The sequence below is a fragment of the Ictalurus furcatus genome, chromosome 26, assembly GCF_023375685.1.
Source record: "Ictalurus furcatus strain D&B chromosome 26, Billie_1.0, whole genome shotgun sequence".
NCBI lineage: Eukaryota > Metazoa > Chordata > Actinopteri > Siluriformes > Ictaluridae > Ictalurus > Ictalurus furcatus.
The window spans coordinates 19,600,573-19,616,594 of record NC_071280.1 but is presented as its reverse complement, the minus strand read 5'-3'; the positions used below and the strand labels follow the sequence as shown (position 1 = coordinate 19,616,594).

At 36.9% G+C, this 16,022-nt stretch overlaps 1 protein-coding gene across 2 annotated transcripts; it reads right to left on the bottom strand.

Annotated features, from left to right (window-relative positions):
- Positions 1-454: 454 nt before the first annotated feature.
- On the bottom strand, positions 455-8,755 carry LOC128602501 (microfibril-associated glycoprotein 4). 2 transcript variants are annotated; one of them, XM_053616358.1, is made up of 6 exons: positions 8,603-8,755; positions 8,274-8,296; positions 7,793-8,038; positions 7,536-7,632; positions 5,981-6,148; positions 455-1,076 (listed from the first exon to the last, which is right to left on the bottom strand). In XM_053616358.1, the coding sequence occupies exons 2-6, from the start codon at positions 8,274-8,276 to the stop codon at positions 796-798; spliced, it is 795 nt and encodes a 264-aa protein (XP_053472333.1). In that variant the 5' UTR covers positions 8,277-8,296; positions 8,603-8,755; the 3' UTR covers positions 455-795. The 2 variants fall into 2 exon arrangements, with proteins under 2 accessions (XP_053472333.1, XP_053472334.1); XM_053616359.1 differs by having other exon boundaries at positions 8,274-8,292; positions 8,603-8,656.
- Between the last annotated feature and the right edge of the window lie 7,267 nt (positions 8,756-16,022).

The window sequence follows — 16,022 nt, the reverse complement described above, 5'->3', positions numbered from 1 at the left end:
AAAAAAAAACATCAGAAATTGAAGGTACACTTTGTGCAGTTTTATAATAAAATGAGTCGGTAAGTTTTCCTGAGTATGTTGGAAAATCTGCTGCAGTTCTTCTGAAGACTCACACTCGCTTCTCAAAAAAAAATTGTCTGAAAAGTGTCATTACATAATTACATAATATGTTGCTTTCCTTCCTGACATACAAATATTTTTCTATAACATTTAATTTTCTGTTGGAAAAGTAATGTGGGGCTGGGTGAAGCACAACACACTTCAGTGTGTAAATACCCAGTGCACCGTAATAATGCTGAAAACTTTCATTAACATCTTAAAGTTTCAGACTTTTTTCAGTTTCTGAAGTTAAATAAAATTTATTAATAACTGTTATGAATAATGTACTAAATGAAGTGAATAATAGGGAAGGTGGGTCGTTACAAAAATCAGGAATGTAAGACTGGACTCAGACTTCATTTGCTGAACTTTTATTTCATTCTATATATAGGAATTTATAAGAGGAACAAAGGACGTTATAGATTGATAAACACAAAGAACATTTAATTAACATATTTTTCCAAGGAAATTCATAACATACTTATACATATTTCCTTACAAAATTAAACTTACATAGAGTATATAGTGAAGGATATTTCAGAGAGGATATACCACAGGAAAAACCCAAAGATTAGAGATTATGATTAATTGGTAAATAGTCATACCATTTTACAGAAAGTCTGTCTCTATCTGCAGAGAGAGATATTATACTTATTCCTCTCTATTCAACTCTTCTGGATTTCTAGGTCTGGAAAGCTAAAGATTTTCAAGATCTTCTAGACTCATCCGTTTGATCTTCATCACGATGGTCTTCAGAGAGTAGTAGTTTCCTTTCCAGGACTGCCACATGATCCCTGTGTACGCTGTTCCCACATTTCCGTATTTGTACAGGCCGTTGGGGTTGGCGTAGTGGCACGCATAGTAGTACCAGTATCCATAGTACCAGAATCCTCCACTGTTAGTCTCAGCACAGTTTCCTGTAGGGTCTTTGTCGAAGGTTGCAAAATCCCTCCCATTCACATAGGATAAAGAATCACCTGGAAAAGACAAAGCAAAGGACAGTGTGAAGGACAAACAAATTGAATCTTCTGTAATATGTCAAAGATAGTGCAAAGAAAAGAAAGAGAAAAAAGTACATGAACACTTTGTTTGGATAGTCCCTATGATGAATCAAACCAGTCAGGCAACTGTCACCAACCAACCAGCGGATTAACTAGATTTTCTGAGCTCCACATTCAGATGATTAATCCTCTGCATTTAGTTCATACCTCTGAGGTTATTTTTTATTTTTTTGTTCTCTTCTCCAGAACTTGATGCACATGATATTGTGGTCATGAAATTGTAATGTGTGTGCAGGATAGAGGCACATTTATCACCCATTAAATTCACTATATATATATATATTCACTTGTATTAATAAAATAAAGTCAGTCTTTGTGTTAATTCGATGCGCTCTGCTGTAAAAAATCATGTCCATGGTATGAAGGATAATCTGACGAGTGCTCATCTGCTACACTTACAGAGAAACTCTACTTTCATTCATCATTTTATCCAGAAAACATTCTCTCCTAAAGATAAGCCATGTCTCTGATTAAGATGTGTCTCCTCCCATGTCCTCCATGTAAAAAAAGACACTTTTCAGGGACTTTAACAGGATGATATTATTAATTAATGAACAGAGTATTCGTTATTTTGTATGTTTAATATTGTCCTCGAATGACATTCCCTAGTGTTTTTGAGTGTATTTACAGGTAGAACATACATTTCAGCATGTTATAGTTACACCAGACAGTGGCGCTGGACTTAACACTGCTCCTCACTCGAGCCGATTTCAAACAAGAAAAATAAACTTAAATTCAAGGTCAGAATCGAGCATAACCGACCCACATGTGTAAGGCCAGGTTCAGGCCAGGTTCACACACACTCCGTTTGCGGTGCGTTTTTGTTTCCGTGCCCATTTTAACAAGTTAGAGCATTTACACTGCACACGGATGCGGTGCAGGAGGAGTGCGGTGCAGGAGAGGCGCGGTGCAGGAGGAGTGCGGTGCAGGAGCGGCGCGGTGCAGGAACGGCGCGGTGCAGGAGAGGCGCGGTGCAGGAGGAGTGCGGTGCAGGAGAGGCGCGGTGCAGGAGCGGCGCGGTGCAGGAGAGGCGCGGTGCAGGAGGAGTGCGGTGCAGGAGGAGTGCGGTGCAGGAACGGCGCGGTGCAGGAACGGCGCGGTGCAGGAGAGGCGCGGTGCAGGAGAGGCGCGGTCCTTTCCGCACCTAGTCTATTTTTGCTGTACTGAATTAAAGTGGTAGCGCATAGTTCTTGGTCACAATGAACACGGATTGCCTCGAAAATGTAGCAATTTCACCATAAATGCATACAATTAAATTATACTACAGTTTTCAATGTTTTTGAGAGTCATCTTATTGTTTAAGCCGGGGGTAAAGCAAAGAAAACCAAAACACTTACCAGGAGTTGCAAAAATAACTAATGTGGTCAGAATACTATCTAAATGATATTTTTACTGTGAAATACACGATGTTATCATGAGTGTCAAATGTTATCTCTTAATCAGGATTATAGTCTTTATTATTTGCAGTGTTTATGGTTTTAATTCTCGATCTGCTAACAGGTCTCTCTTTTCTCAAATAATCTCCGAATCGAAAAGAATTACTTATCAAATATACAGACTCTTTTATAATTATGGCCGGTGATTTTAATAAGAGTCTGGACAGATTTGCCAGAAGCAACGATGGTCTTCATATAAACAGTAAATGGTAAATGGCGCACTTATATAGCGCTTTCATCCAAAGCGCTTTACACTGTGTCTCATTCACCCATTCACACACACAAACACACCAATGGTAGCAGAGCTGCCATGCAAGGCGCTAACTTGCCATCGGGAGCAACTTGGGGTTCAGTGTCTTACCCAACGACACTTCGGCACGTGGAGTGGAGTCTGTGGAGTCATGTGGGTCGGGAATCGAACCTCCAACCCTACGATGAGTGGACGACCCGCTCTACCACCTGATCCACAGCAGCCCGAGTAACATTTTATCATTAAGCGCAGAGCTTTCTCTTACAGATAAGCTATATGGCGTGTTTTTTTTTTTTTGCCTCCTCCCTGAAGCGCAGGAATTCACTTGGTCTAAGAAAAATAGATTTTCCCAATCGAGAATTTGAATTTTCTTGCTCTCTTCCTCAGCTTGTAAAAGATACTTCTCATTCATTTGCTCCCCTCTCACATCATAAACAAACAAAATTTAAAATTGTGTAGGAACATTGATAAAACTCCAAGGCTACGTGGTTACTGGAAATGCAATAACTCACTCTTAAATTCCTTTAATATTAGTATTAAGAACTTGTTTTCGGGCATATTCTCTAAAAAACCGACCACGGTTATGAGGCGAAATGGGAATATTTTAAATATAAAGCTTTATAATTATAAGAAGTAAGGATTTAAAAGCCTCTAAAAATAAACAAATATGTGAACTCCTAAATAAAACAGTTTAATTGCAAAAAAATAAAAAAGAAAAAGAAAAAATAAGTTAACTCAGGAGGAAGAACTGCTTTTAAGAGAATTAAATCTACAAATTCACCAAGCTTTTTTGGGTTTCGCTAGAGAGGTGAGACAAATGGCTTGAGGAAGGAGAGAATAACTCCAGTCACTTTTTGCGTTAGAGAAGAGAAATTGCAGGGAGCATTCACTGACGGCTCTCAGTATTAATGGTGTCAGGTGCACAGATCCAAGTGTCATTTTTTTACTACCTTTTACGACAGCATTTTACCTTCCAAAGGTAAAATGGATAATTGCAAGACTTTTGTTGAAGTGATTAAGAATCATATTCCTACCTTTGATAATTATTTTAAAGATCTTTGTGAGTCCACTTTGACAATTGGGGAAATTAAATCTGCTCTCTTCTCTATGAAGAAAGGGAAATCCTCTGGTGTTGATGGATTTTCTGTTGAATTTTACGTCCATTTCTGGGATTTAATACAGTCCCTTCTGCTTCGCATGTAGGTTATAACGAGTGCATTGCTCAGAGGGAAATGACTCCATCAGTCAAACCATGTATTATTTCCTTATTCCAAAGCTTGACAAAGATTCTTTCTTAATAGACAACTGGCGACCAATTACACTTCTAACGGCTGACTATAAAATCTTGGCCTTGGTATACACTAATAGATTAAAATTTAGGCTTAATCAAGTTATTGCGGAAACACAGTCAGATTTTGTTAAATATAGTAATATTATACGACTTATTTTAGATTAATTGTATCATGCTGACTTTGTGCACTCTAAAGCCATTATTATTATTTTCTTATACTTTTATAAGGCACTCGACACCATTGAGCAGGGATTTCTTCTGCAATCTCGCAAATTGTTCGGTTTTGGGGATTATTTTGTTAATGTAATTGAAATGTTTAGTAAAGGAATTATATATCTGTACATCTCTTTTATAAGGCGCGGTGTCGGGCAGGGTTATCCGGGGTTGCTTATCTTGGTTACTGGGTTATTATGATTGAGTATTATGCACAGTCAGAACTTGAGAGGTATTTTCATCTTCGATAGGGAAATTAAAATCTCGCAGCTATGACACCACTCTTTAAAAAAAAAATCATCTTTCCAACACCATTCAGATCATTAAACAATTCTCGTGTGCTTCTGGGTTAAAGCTAAATATGTCCAAATGAGAGGTAATGTCACTGCATAAATATGATGAGACGTTAATTGATGGGATTCCGTTCAAACACACAATAAAGTATTTAGGTATTCATTTAAACAAAAATGTAGTAGCCAGACAACAATTTTTCTAGTCGGATTAAGAAAACCCAAAATATTTTTTTATCTTTGGGTCTCTCTCTCTCTCTCTCTCTCTCTCTCTCTCTCTCTCTCTCTCTATGGTAGGGTTCTCGTCTCTAAAGCGGAAGGTATTTCTCTTGTCGTGTATCCTTCGCTTTCCTTGACTTTATATGGAAAAACAGATCTCACACAGTTTTGATTTCCATTTGTAGAAGTGATGGGGGACCGGAAGTTCTACATTTTCATAATACTATTAATGTGTTTAAAATAAATTGGCGGAGAAGATGTCTAATAAATCTAAAGTCTGTATTCTGAATTATATCTTTAATAAAATCGCCCTATTTTAAAATGTAAATGTAATGTAATAATAAACTCCCAGTTTAATTAGCTATTTTTTATCTTGCATGGAAGTTGTGTTATATCCACAATTTCTCACCACACAAAACTCTCTTGTGGGAAAATATGGATATAACTGTTAGGAACAAACCTCTTTTTTCCCATGACTACACTATTCCTTTTAAAGAATATAATGCTGTTCTCGGGGCTATTCCCATAGGTTTAGTGCAGCTGGTTAATACATATATTGTATGTCCACAAAGATACAAAGGAGTCGTCTCTGTTACTGGACGGCATTGGTATTTATGACAAGAAATGTAATAATAAACATATTCGCCAGATGTTTCAGAAGAGAGACCGACTTTTTCCTCGAGGCAGAACCCATTGGACTGCCGCAATTGACAATATAGTCTGGAGAAGAGCATGGCTGTTGCCCCATAAATATTTTCTTCCTAACAAGACCAAATAAGTCTTTAAAATACAATAAAAAACACTTTAAAATATTGCATAATATATACCCTGTTAATTCGACTGTTTCCAAATATGTTGATAATCCTAATACTTGTAAATTTTGTGGTAACGAAGATGAAACATTAAGACATTTAATTATATTCTTGTGAATTGGTTCAGAAGTTTTGGGTTGATTTATATTTCCATTTAAATAAATCCCCCATCTTGCAAAATCTTTTAATTTGAAAAACATCATTTGCTATTACACTGAGCGCATGCTGCTTCCTCACCTCATACGTACTGCAAACGGAGTAGGCCTATGTGTGAACCAAGCCTTAGGAGTGATTCACTGATTTGCTCACCTGCTCCTCCATTGACGTAGCCAGCGATGTTCAGCTTGTAATTGCTGGACTCTGGGTCGATGTAGAACTGGGTGTACTGGGCGTAGGCACTGCCTCTCTCAAAATCCTCCATGTCCACTCTCAGCTGATACTTCTCTCTGTAGGTCATCAGGAAAATGTTCTCCAGACCTGTAATTTTATATATATATATATATTATATACATATATTATATATATGTATATTATATATATATATATACATTCCAAAATATAGCTTCAAGCAGCAATGGTGGATTCCTCTCAGTATTTTGGAGAATTAATTTGTGCTGATACAGTGCTACTTTAACATTATTTAGAATTTATTCCTGTTGCTATAACTTTAATTTGATTTACTCTCTACAGCTATAACATTCATCTGAATAAATGCTTCTTTGGCTCAATCCAAGACAGACACTGCCATCTAGTGGACGATAAAGATATTGGTAAACATAATATAAGAGATAGTATTATTATTTTTTAAATCATTATTTTCAGAGATATGATGTTGCCATCGCACATGGTAACATAATGTAGAGCCCTCTTTGTGTGTGGCACAGATCAAGTCCATAGGTTAATGTTCCATTGATTTATGGACACAAGAAATATGAGCAACAGTTGTCAATTCACCAATATGTAAATAGTTTGGCCAACTTTTATTTGATTCCTTATTGCTTATCACCCCATAGAAAGACATGTATCCCACACATCTATACCACAGTTCAAGTCAATCGGACCTACGGTTCATGACGAGAAGATTTTTGTAGTTTTGGACAAATTTTCAATGTACTGGAAAATCTATCATGGTGGACTTTATGGGTCACTATGGCTTTTTTGTTCCCCATGAAAAATAAAGCCGGTATAGCAATTTTCAGAAGTTTTGGGCAGAGGAAAAATCACGTAGATTTCAGGTGTGGCCTGTAGCGCCACCTATGGGTGCCTGTGGACCATTTGTAGTGTAGGAGTTACTCATGGCCTGTAGTATCAATGTGCCAAATTTCAAAACATTTTACGATTCAGTAATGCTCCTCTGTCTGTCAGACATCATTTAGAAATCTTTATGTTTTTTTTTTTTGTTTGTTTGTTTTTGAGTACCAGTCTGTACATAGTAAAAATGTAAATTAGAAATAACCGGATGTGCTGTATCAAGTGCTATTTTATAAGCTGCAGGATTAATGAATATATAAAGAGTGAAGTTTGCAGTGATGAATTTGGTCATTACTAGGACTACTCATGCAGCAATAGGCTATGGCAATATACTAGACTCTTATTAGATTTATTTCAGTGCACTTGCCATCTTCTCATTATATCATCAAATTTTAGTTATTTATTAATGCATTTATTTATTTATTCATTCGTTCGTTCATTTATTTATTTATTATTTAGTATAGATAAAGGGATTCCCCTGAGGATGGCATTAAAAATCTCTGCAGTATTTATTCACACAAAATCTGGCAACCTCGGAGGATGCAAGTGATCAGGTTTCACTGATAAAATTAGTGTGTTGCTACAATTACAAAATGATTCAGTGTTCTCTCACCTAGCCAGTATTCACCATTGGCATCACCAAATCCATTCTTATAGTGCTCCCATGGCCGGTAGAAACTCAGATTGCCGTCGATTCTCCTCTGAATCACCTGGTTGGTGGATTATTCAGCATGGTGTACAGGTGGAAACAAAACATTGAGAAAAATGACTACATTTCAGAAAACCTGAAGCAGACAAGCAGTTACCTCACATTTATTTACCATTACAGTGTTCTCAAACAGCTTTAAACAGATTCATGTTCTCACTCACAGTCCACTTCCCATCATCATGGCCTCCGGTTTCCAGGCAGCCCATGTCACAGTACACCTTCACGGTTTTATTAGGACCTGCTGGGTAAATGGTGTACACTCCACTGGGAACAGTGGCGTTCTTTACTGAGCTTTTCTTCAGGTTGTAAACATCCTCACAGTCCATCGGCAGGGACGTGTTAACGAGAACAGCCGAGTGGACCAGCGAGGACAACGCTACCACCACCAGCAGCAGCATGGCGTGATTCTGTAATCATCATCATCATCATCATCATAATAATAATAATAATAATAATAATAATAATAATAATAATAATAACAATAATAATCATTTTTATTTAGATAGCACATTTTAAGCATTTTTAAATGAGACATATAACAAAACAATCGTAATAATCATAATCTTATAAATCTTTATAAAGGTAAAGAACTTTTTTAAAAAGGGAAGTTTAGAAAAAAGACAATAAATGACAAAAGCTCACCATCCTGTAAGTGAAGATTCTTTCTTTAAAAAACCCAAAATAAATAAAAATAAAACAAAGGCAAATAGTTTTCAGTTCTCAATACTGTTTCAGCAAGAATTTTAAAATGTATTTCTGTTCAGTGAGTTTAAATTTGTTTTATTTTAATGTCTTATTAGTCATAATATTAAATCACAATAATACTACTAATATTTAAATCTTCACAAGTGAATAAAATGAATTGTTTCTGTATTTACAATTACAGATATATGCATAACTGTTAAAAGTTAATTAAGTATTCATTATATTTCTCTGTTAACAGTAATAACTTGCATTGATACGACACTCACCTGTGCTAATTCTCGTGTACAGAACTTACGTTATTTGGCTGCAAACTGATACACTGTCAACACCTGCGCCGCTTTTATATCACTCCGTTACCATCTTGGCAAAAATCCAAAGTTTTTCCTGTAAGAGGGTGAATTATCTGCTTCATCTCAAGGTTAAATGAATTGAACTGGAGGAAGTCTGAGATTTGATAACACTTTTGTTAGCATCACCATTAATATGCATATAATAAAACGATATCAAGCTTATTCTATGATTATTCCATCAAAATGTATCCATAAAGTGGTTCTCTTCTTGAATGCTTTGACACAGAGTTTATTGTCTCACAACACAAATAGAACAGCACATTTCTACAGCCACGTGATTTACAATAGCCGGACTATACTTTAGTTGAGATTCTAGTTCAACTGCATTCCTGTCATACCCACTATTGTGCATTTCTTTTTGTTTTAAATCAGAACGTTCTCAAGACATGTTCACAGTAACATAAGCACAGTAATCATTGGCAGAGTTTTTATGTTGAATTATGAAAGGATTAAAGACAAATGTGGAATTAAACAAAACGGGAATAAATGTGTCACCAGAATGAGAACATTAAAAATCCTACTGTTAATAGACGTGCACATGCAGTAGCCTACAACACGAATACGTTCTACATACAGAGTGGCACTGACTCTAAATCCTTCCATTTCAATTTGATTTTGTTGAAGATGCCTTAACAGTGTTCCATGGTACAGCTAATGTTTTGGAAATCTTTTTGTACCTCTCTCCTGACCGATACCTTTCAAACGTCAGACCCTGTACATGCTTTGTAAGCTCTTTGTGGACCAGGGCTTCAGCAGTCAGATGAAACCTAAAGATGTGAAGAAAATCCTGCAGAAACAGCTGGTCTTTATTCAGGTTTAATCAGAATAATTTCACTGATGACAGCTGTATGATAATTACCCTTGAACATGAGCTTGAATGTGATTGGTTCATTCTGAACACGGCCATGTCCCCAATTATTAATGGGTGTGTACACTTAAGAACAAGTTTATTAGTACTTTTTTATCGTCCCTAATTTTCCCTAAAATGTTTCTAATTGTTTTTCATAAAATTTTTATATGTTGTAATTTCACATTGAGGGTGGAAAATGTTCTGACATGATTTATTACAAAAACCTGCTAATTTAACAGGGGTGTGTAGACTTTTTATATCCATGTAGTTACTTAAGAATGTCCCTCTCGGACGTCCACCTATACCAGTATTACCTGCCACACAGGTACAGTACGAGTGCTACTTTACCTTATATACAACTTAGGGACTTTTATGCTGCTAGTGGTGATAATGCTCATAATACTCTTCACACACCAAACCACTATACTACTGTGTGTACTGTATTTTGCACTGTTGATCAGTTATGTTGTGTTCTGTACTGTATTTAATGTATTGTCCTCAATGTAGAGATGAGATCAGTTCCGAGATACTTTACATATCCTAATGAGGGAAATTTATTTTGAGCATACATGTGCAGCTGCATAACAAGACAAACAATTGACAATATTGACAATATTCATGCATTCATATTAGAGTTCAACAGTTTTGTAGCCAAATGAACAAATGAGTATATAAACCATGGAGTGCAGAAATGTTGACCAGATGGGAATAGTTCAAATTCTGGATAGAGCAGCTCAGATGGGTCCAGAGACATTTTCCTTCCCAGTCTGAGAACATTTTTATTGAATGTAGGGTGGTCACCTTCATTGCTGTGTGCACCAGACGGTTCAGCTGAGACTTGTGGGTAACTCGCGCTCCTTCTCTGCTCAGCATCTATTTATTATTTTGTCCATTGTGCACTGCAGATTTTTTTCTTCTAATTTTGTAGTACACATTGTTGGGTGTGTCCACTGCATTCTGTCTCTTCTGGAATGTTGCTCCAAGTCCTTGGAGAACACTATTTTGTTCTACTGTATAATTATATATGTTTCTAATGACAATAAAATACTCTAATATCTTCTTTGTTGATGTTCTTTTGGCACTATCCCAAATAAATGTTGATATGAGCTCGAATATTTTGCTGCTAAGGGTGAGTGGGATGTACCCTTTGGATTAGGGGATAGACCTTGGCCCTTTTGGAGGAGTATCTTGGGATCGTGTTCATAGAAATAGAAAAAGAGAGCATGATACTGACAAATAGATTAGTTCTGCAGCAGCAGTGCTACAGTAACTGTATCAGGCTGTGGTGGTGAAGCAGGTGCTTAGAGTACGAAATGAAGATCCTCCACAGGTTTCCTTGCTTACTTTCTTTAATAGAATGTGGAGTGTAAGAATCTGGGAGAACCTCTGAGTAGAAGCATTGATCCTCCAAACTGAGAGAAACCAGTTGAGGTGGTTCAGACACCTTTCCAGGATGTCTCCTGGTTGACTCCTGGTAGAACTGTATCAGGTATGTACCACTAGACAAAGAGACCCAAGGATACAGATCCAAGGATGTGCTGGAGAGATTATATCTGTGAAGGATCTGATGACCCTTCAGGAGGAGCTGGAATCTGTGGCTGGGGTTAGAGAAGTCTGGACTGACCCTCTCAGTATGTAACTTCCAAGACCCCCACTAGGAAAAGTAGAGGGAAAATGAAAGAATTAATTATTAATGTCTACTTTCAAAAGAGCGACCCCATAAACAGAATATAAAGCACCCATTATAAATTCATTATAATAAACAGCCTCAAGTTAATTAAGATTTTAAAATTGGGACCTAGAAACAAAACAGTTTTTGATTGCTGTTTTGTCCTTTAATTAAATTAAATTACATTTTATTTGTACATCACTTTTAACAATGGACATTGTCTCAAAGCAGCTTTACAGAAACATATAAACACAGGATAGAGACTTTAAATGTGTGAATTTATCCCTGTTGAGGGAGCTGGTGGAGACGGTGGTGAGGAAAAACTCCCTGAGAAGATATGAGGAAGAAACCTTGAGAGGAACCAGACTCAGAAGGGAACCCGTCCTCATCTGGGTAACAACGGATAGTGTGAACGTAAAAGAAAGTTCATTATGGTTTTATGTGTTTTATAAGTCTGTTTGTTGAACTAGTCCACTGTTCACTAAAGGAGACCTGAGTGTAAAACTGCACGTGGTAATTGCAGTCCCAAGGCCATCGCAGCAACCGTAGTCCCAGCAACCACAGCGAGAACGTCCATGTGGAATTGAGGTCCAAAACCATTTGAATGGTACTTCAAGCGGTACCGTCCTCAGCAATCTCCAGAATGTAGCCTCCAGTTGATGAGAGCGCCATCCAGAAGTAGGACATCAGGATGGATCAGGCAGGTCCGGAGAGCAGAAAGGGTCAGGATCACTGGCATCTCCATAATATCATGTGTAGCTTGACAGAAGGAGTGAGGGAGAGGGCGGTAAAGAGATGGAGAGATTGTTAGGTATGCTTACTATCCCATGATGGATAGGACTGTGTGCTTTGTGTGTACTTTAAGCAGTGGAGATTTTCTATTACAGATTAAGTGTGTCAGAGATTTGCTGTCACTTGGTCATTGTATTGGTGCATTAAGCTATGTTAAACTTTTTTATGTTGAGTGTTTTAAAACATCCCTATACATTTATCTTTATGTGTTTTTTTTAAACATCTGTGTGTATAAGTCACTTACCCTGTATATCCATGCATGAATTGCATTTGCTCATGAGTCATCAAGAGTCTATCGTTCATATGTGTCCGGCTTCTCTCACACCGAGGTCAATAGGGTAACATATGATAAAATGAGGAGGAAAGAGACCTAAAAGACACAAACATAGAATAAATACACCACTGTTTTATTTAATGTAATCTTGTGCTCAGTGAAGGCAAGGTAGAAAAAAACACTGCACCATTGTATTCTTTAAATTGTATATTTTTGTTTAAAGTGTTTACTAAGTAGCACTTTGTGAAGTGAAGTTGGAGAATGTTGTAGTTTGTCATGTGGAAACAGAAATGAAAGCACAAGACGTCAGCTACACTATTGTTCCCTGTTCATACTCACAAACACATGGCCTGGTAACTTGGCAACAGTAAAAACAGTTGAAAGACAATACTTATGTGGTTTGTGGCAGGTATGTCCCTGTTGAGAAACTAAAACACAGTACGAAATGAAATCTTGGAGAAATAGATATATTATTTATTTATTTATTTAATTTTTATTTATTTATTTTTTTACAGCTTTTGTATCAGTCTTCCATCCATTTTAGCTTTATCGAATTATTAATGTTTGAATAGATTTTTTTTATGCCTAAGGCATTAGAGTTTCAGTAAAATTGACCTAAAACACCTATGCAAGGCATACCCAAAGTCAAATTAAATCTGTTCTTGAACCATTTGGAGTACATGCATGATTCTGGTCTCTTTTAAATGGAGACACTGAAGTTTTTCCCCCCAGAAGTCAGAATCACTGTAAGTGCTACTGGTATTGAGTAATTGAAGTTTGAACACACTGAAACAAAAGGGTTTTTTTTTCTCTCTCTCTCTCTTTTTTTTTTTTACCTACAGATGCCTACAGCTGGGAGCTATTAGCTGGAAAACACAATTGGACCACAGCATGACGCATTTTTATTTTACCAAAACATTTTGGAGACTCTAAAGGTCTTTACGCAGGGACTTTTAACTTGAAGTGTTGAAATACACCCATGAAGATATCATTGTTTTCAGCAGTTCATTCGATGGACCATTCGATGGGCCAGACATCTCCACAACCGGGGGCATTCAGCTCGCGTTTTTCACATAGGAATGGGGGAAAGAGCTTCTCTTCATTGGTTTTTGAATTCTATAGACAGGACATGGAAGCTCCCATTGGTTCAAATGAAGTGACATTTCATAGGCCACAGCCTGGCGGCCATTCTGAGATCTACCAATTAGGCATTTTCACTTGCGCGCTGAGGATATAAGGAGAAAAGTTAATCTTCTGAGATAATTTGGAATTACTCAGCAGCAGCGCATGGGGATTTACTTATGTAAAATTTGTTTTGGACTAAATATTTTTGCATATTTGTATTATTTGGCCCTTTGCCAATGTAACAAGACTTAGTTGGGATGTTACGGATCAGTGGACTGCTATGAGGCTTTAAGGGTGAGTTGCCTCCGTTTCGTGTTTGTTTGTTTATATGTTGGTGGTCTGACATAGATGTTGATTGTAGCCGCAGTTGTGATTGTATCTTTAAATAGTTTATATCATTCGAATCACAAGATTCTTAGCTTTCCAACAGTATATTGCATGAGTACATACGCTGTGTAGATGGCAAAGTTCTGCTAATAACATTGCAACAAAGTGTGTTAAAATTCCACTGGAACATTAGGGGGTGTTAAATAAGCTATATGAAATTTAAATGTCAATAGTAATACAGTTAATACATGTATGTAAATTTTTAATTAAAACCTGCAGAGGACTTACAAGGCGAGGGCACATGAAGATCTGATAGATTGATTGGCAGCATCACCACATAACACAAGACAAAATGTGAACACAATGAAAGTGTGTAAAACAGAAAAATGTCTACAATGCACACTCCTTAAATAAATAAATAAATAAATAAATAAATAAATATCTGTTGATCATGAATGAGGTTGGATCATGAATTTATTTACCACAAACATTATGGTGTTGTATTGCATGCAAATATAAAAGGAGGCTTTAATTTCCTTAGATACACCAAACATATTTTTGAGAAAATGACAGTACACGTTGTACATAGTGATCTATTAGAATAATTAATTGAGGCATCTGAAAATATAATTAATATAATTATCTAATTATAATGATCACAAAAGAGCTGGTTTATTTTTGTCTTTGATTGAAAGGGCTGTGGTGCTTTTACTGTGTCAAAGAAAACATCTGCATGAGCTAAACATACAGAACGCACTTCAGAAAACTGGAAGGTATTTGTGAAGGGTTTTGACAGTAATGTAAATGTAAGCAAGGCAATCAGGCTGGCAAGATAAAAAGCAAACAGCAAACAACTGATAAAAAGCAAACAACCGATGTAAAAATGTACACTCTGGTGTACCACAAGGATAGCTGAGAGGTGTGACTATGTTTTCTGTTTCCAGTTGAGAGTGTATGTTTTAGCTGACTCTTTTCACTGGAGCATTTTCTTTTCCTTCTCTTTTCTTTTTAAGTTTATTCCCGTGTTTGTAGGTTTGATGTTTGTATTCTGTTTTATTGTTTTGTTTTTGGTTGTTTGTCCGCTGGTCTGCTGGTTGTGGTGGAGCTCCAGATCTCGAATGGTGGATTTCCCCAGGCCTTGATCCACCATGAATGATGTATGGTGTTTTTAAAGCAATGGCCAATCAAAATGAGAGTTGGAACAAGTCACCACCTCTGTCTAATAGGTGTGTTTCAACCTTTACACCATGCCACTAAAATCACAAATGTCAACCAGAGGACAACTTTGCCAAAAAAAAAAAAAAAGAAGAGAGAGAATAACAACCCTCCTATTTGTATCTGTATGTGTATTCATTTAAAACACATTATCTGATCAATCCCAGTTAAGTATTTCTATTCGGTTACATCCATACTATCTAGATTATGCAAATTACCAGCATACAGATTTAATATTGGCCTCAAATGACATTCTATAATTTTTGCAGTTATGTAGTTATAGCCAAAATATAAATTTCAGTGTGACATATTGTTGCTATACATCAAACTGTCAGACAGTGGCACTGGACTTTATACTGTTCCTCACCTGAGCTGATGTCATGGAAGAAAAATGTGTTTATGTTCAAGGTCAGAATCAAGTGTAACTGAGATATGCCTCTCTTTTAGACAAACTCTGTTTTAGACACCATGACAGCACATCTTGAGCAATGAGTTTAATCGTCAGAAGAGTACAGAACCTTGTCAGGCCTGGAAAGGTTTCTCTGGAACTGTGAATCAGCTGGCCGTGTTCAGTGGCAAATATAACTAAAGCTGGCTCACATGCATCAGATATAATAATTGCATCAGATATAATAATTTGGGTATAATTTATCTAAGATATGTGAGCGACTTTATATATGTGGCAGTGGTGGCTCAGCGGTTAAGGGTCTGGGTTACTGATCAAGATGGTCAAAGGTTCAAACACCAGCACTGCCACTGTTGGGCCCCTGAGCAAGGCCATTAACCCTATCTGCTCCATGGGCACTTCATCATGGCAGACCCTGCACTCTGGCCCCAGCCTCCTAACAAGCTGAGATGCAAAAAAAAAGTATATGTGCTATGTTTTAGACATTTCACTTCATATCTGGGAGTGACTGTGTGTGTATTCATCACTCTGCTGGTTCATGTTAATGTCACTCCTTGACACACACACACACAAAATATACATGAGTAATTAGCTCCCCCTTGTGGAGGAGTGCATGCTGATTAAAGACAAAATCATATAAAGAGACAGAATATGCATTATGCATGCTACAGCATCTAT

What these genes read in the sequence shown, in the direction of transcription:
- LOC128602501 (XM_053616358.1), bottom strand. An exon ending in ATGATGATGGGAAGTGGACT is followed by an intron (nt 7,633 to 7,792) that starts GTGAGTGAGAAC and finishes TCCACCAACCAG; the next exon opens with GTGATTCAGAGGAGAATCGA. An exon ending in CTACGTCAATGGAGGAGCAG is followed by an intron (nt 1,077 to 5,980) that starts GTGAGCAAATCA and finishes TGTCTTTTCCAG; the next exon opens with GTGATTCTTTATCCTATGTG.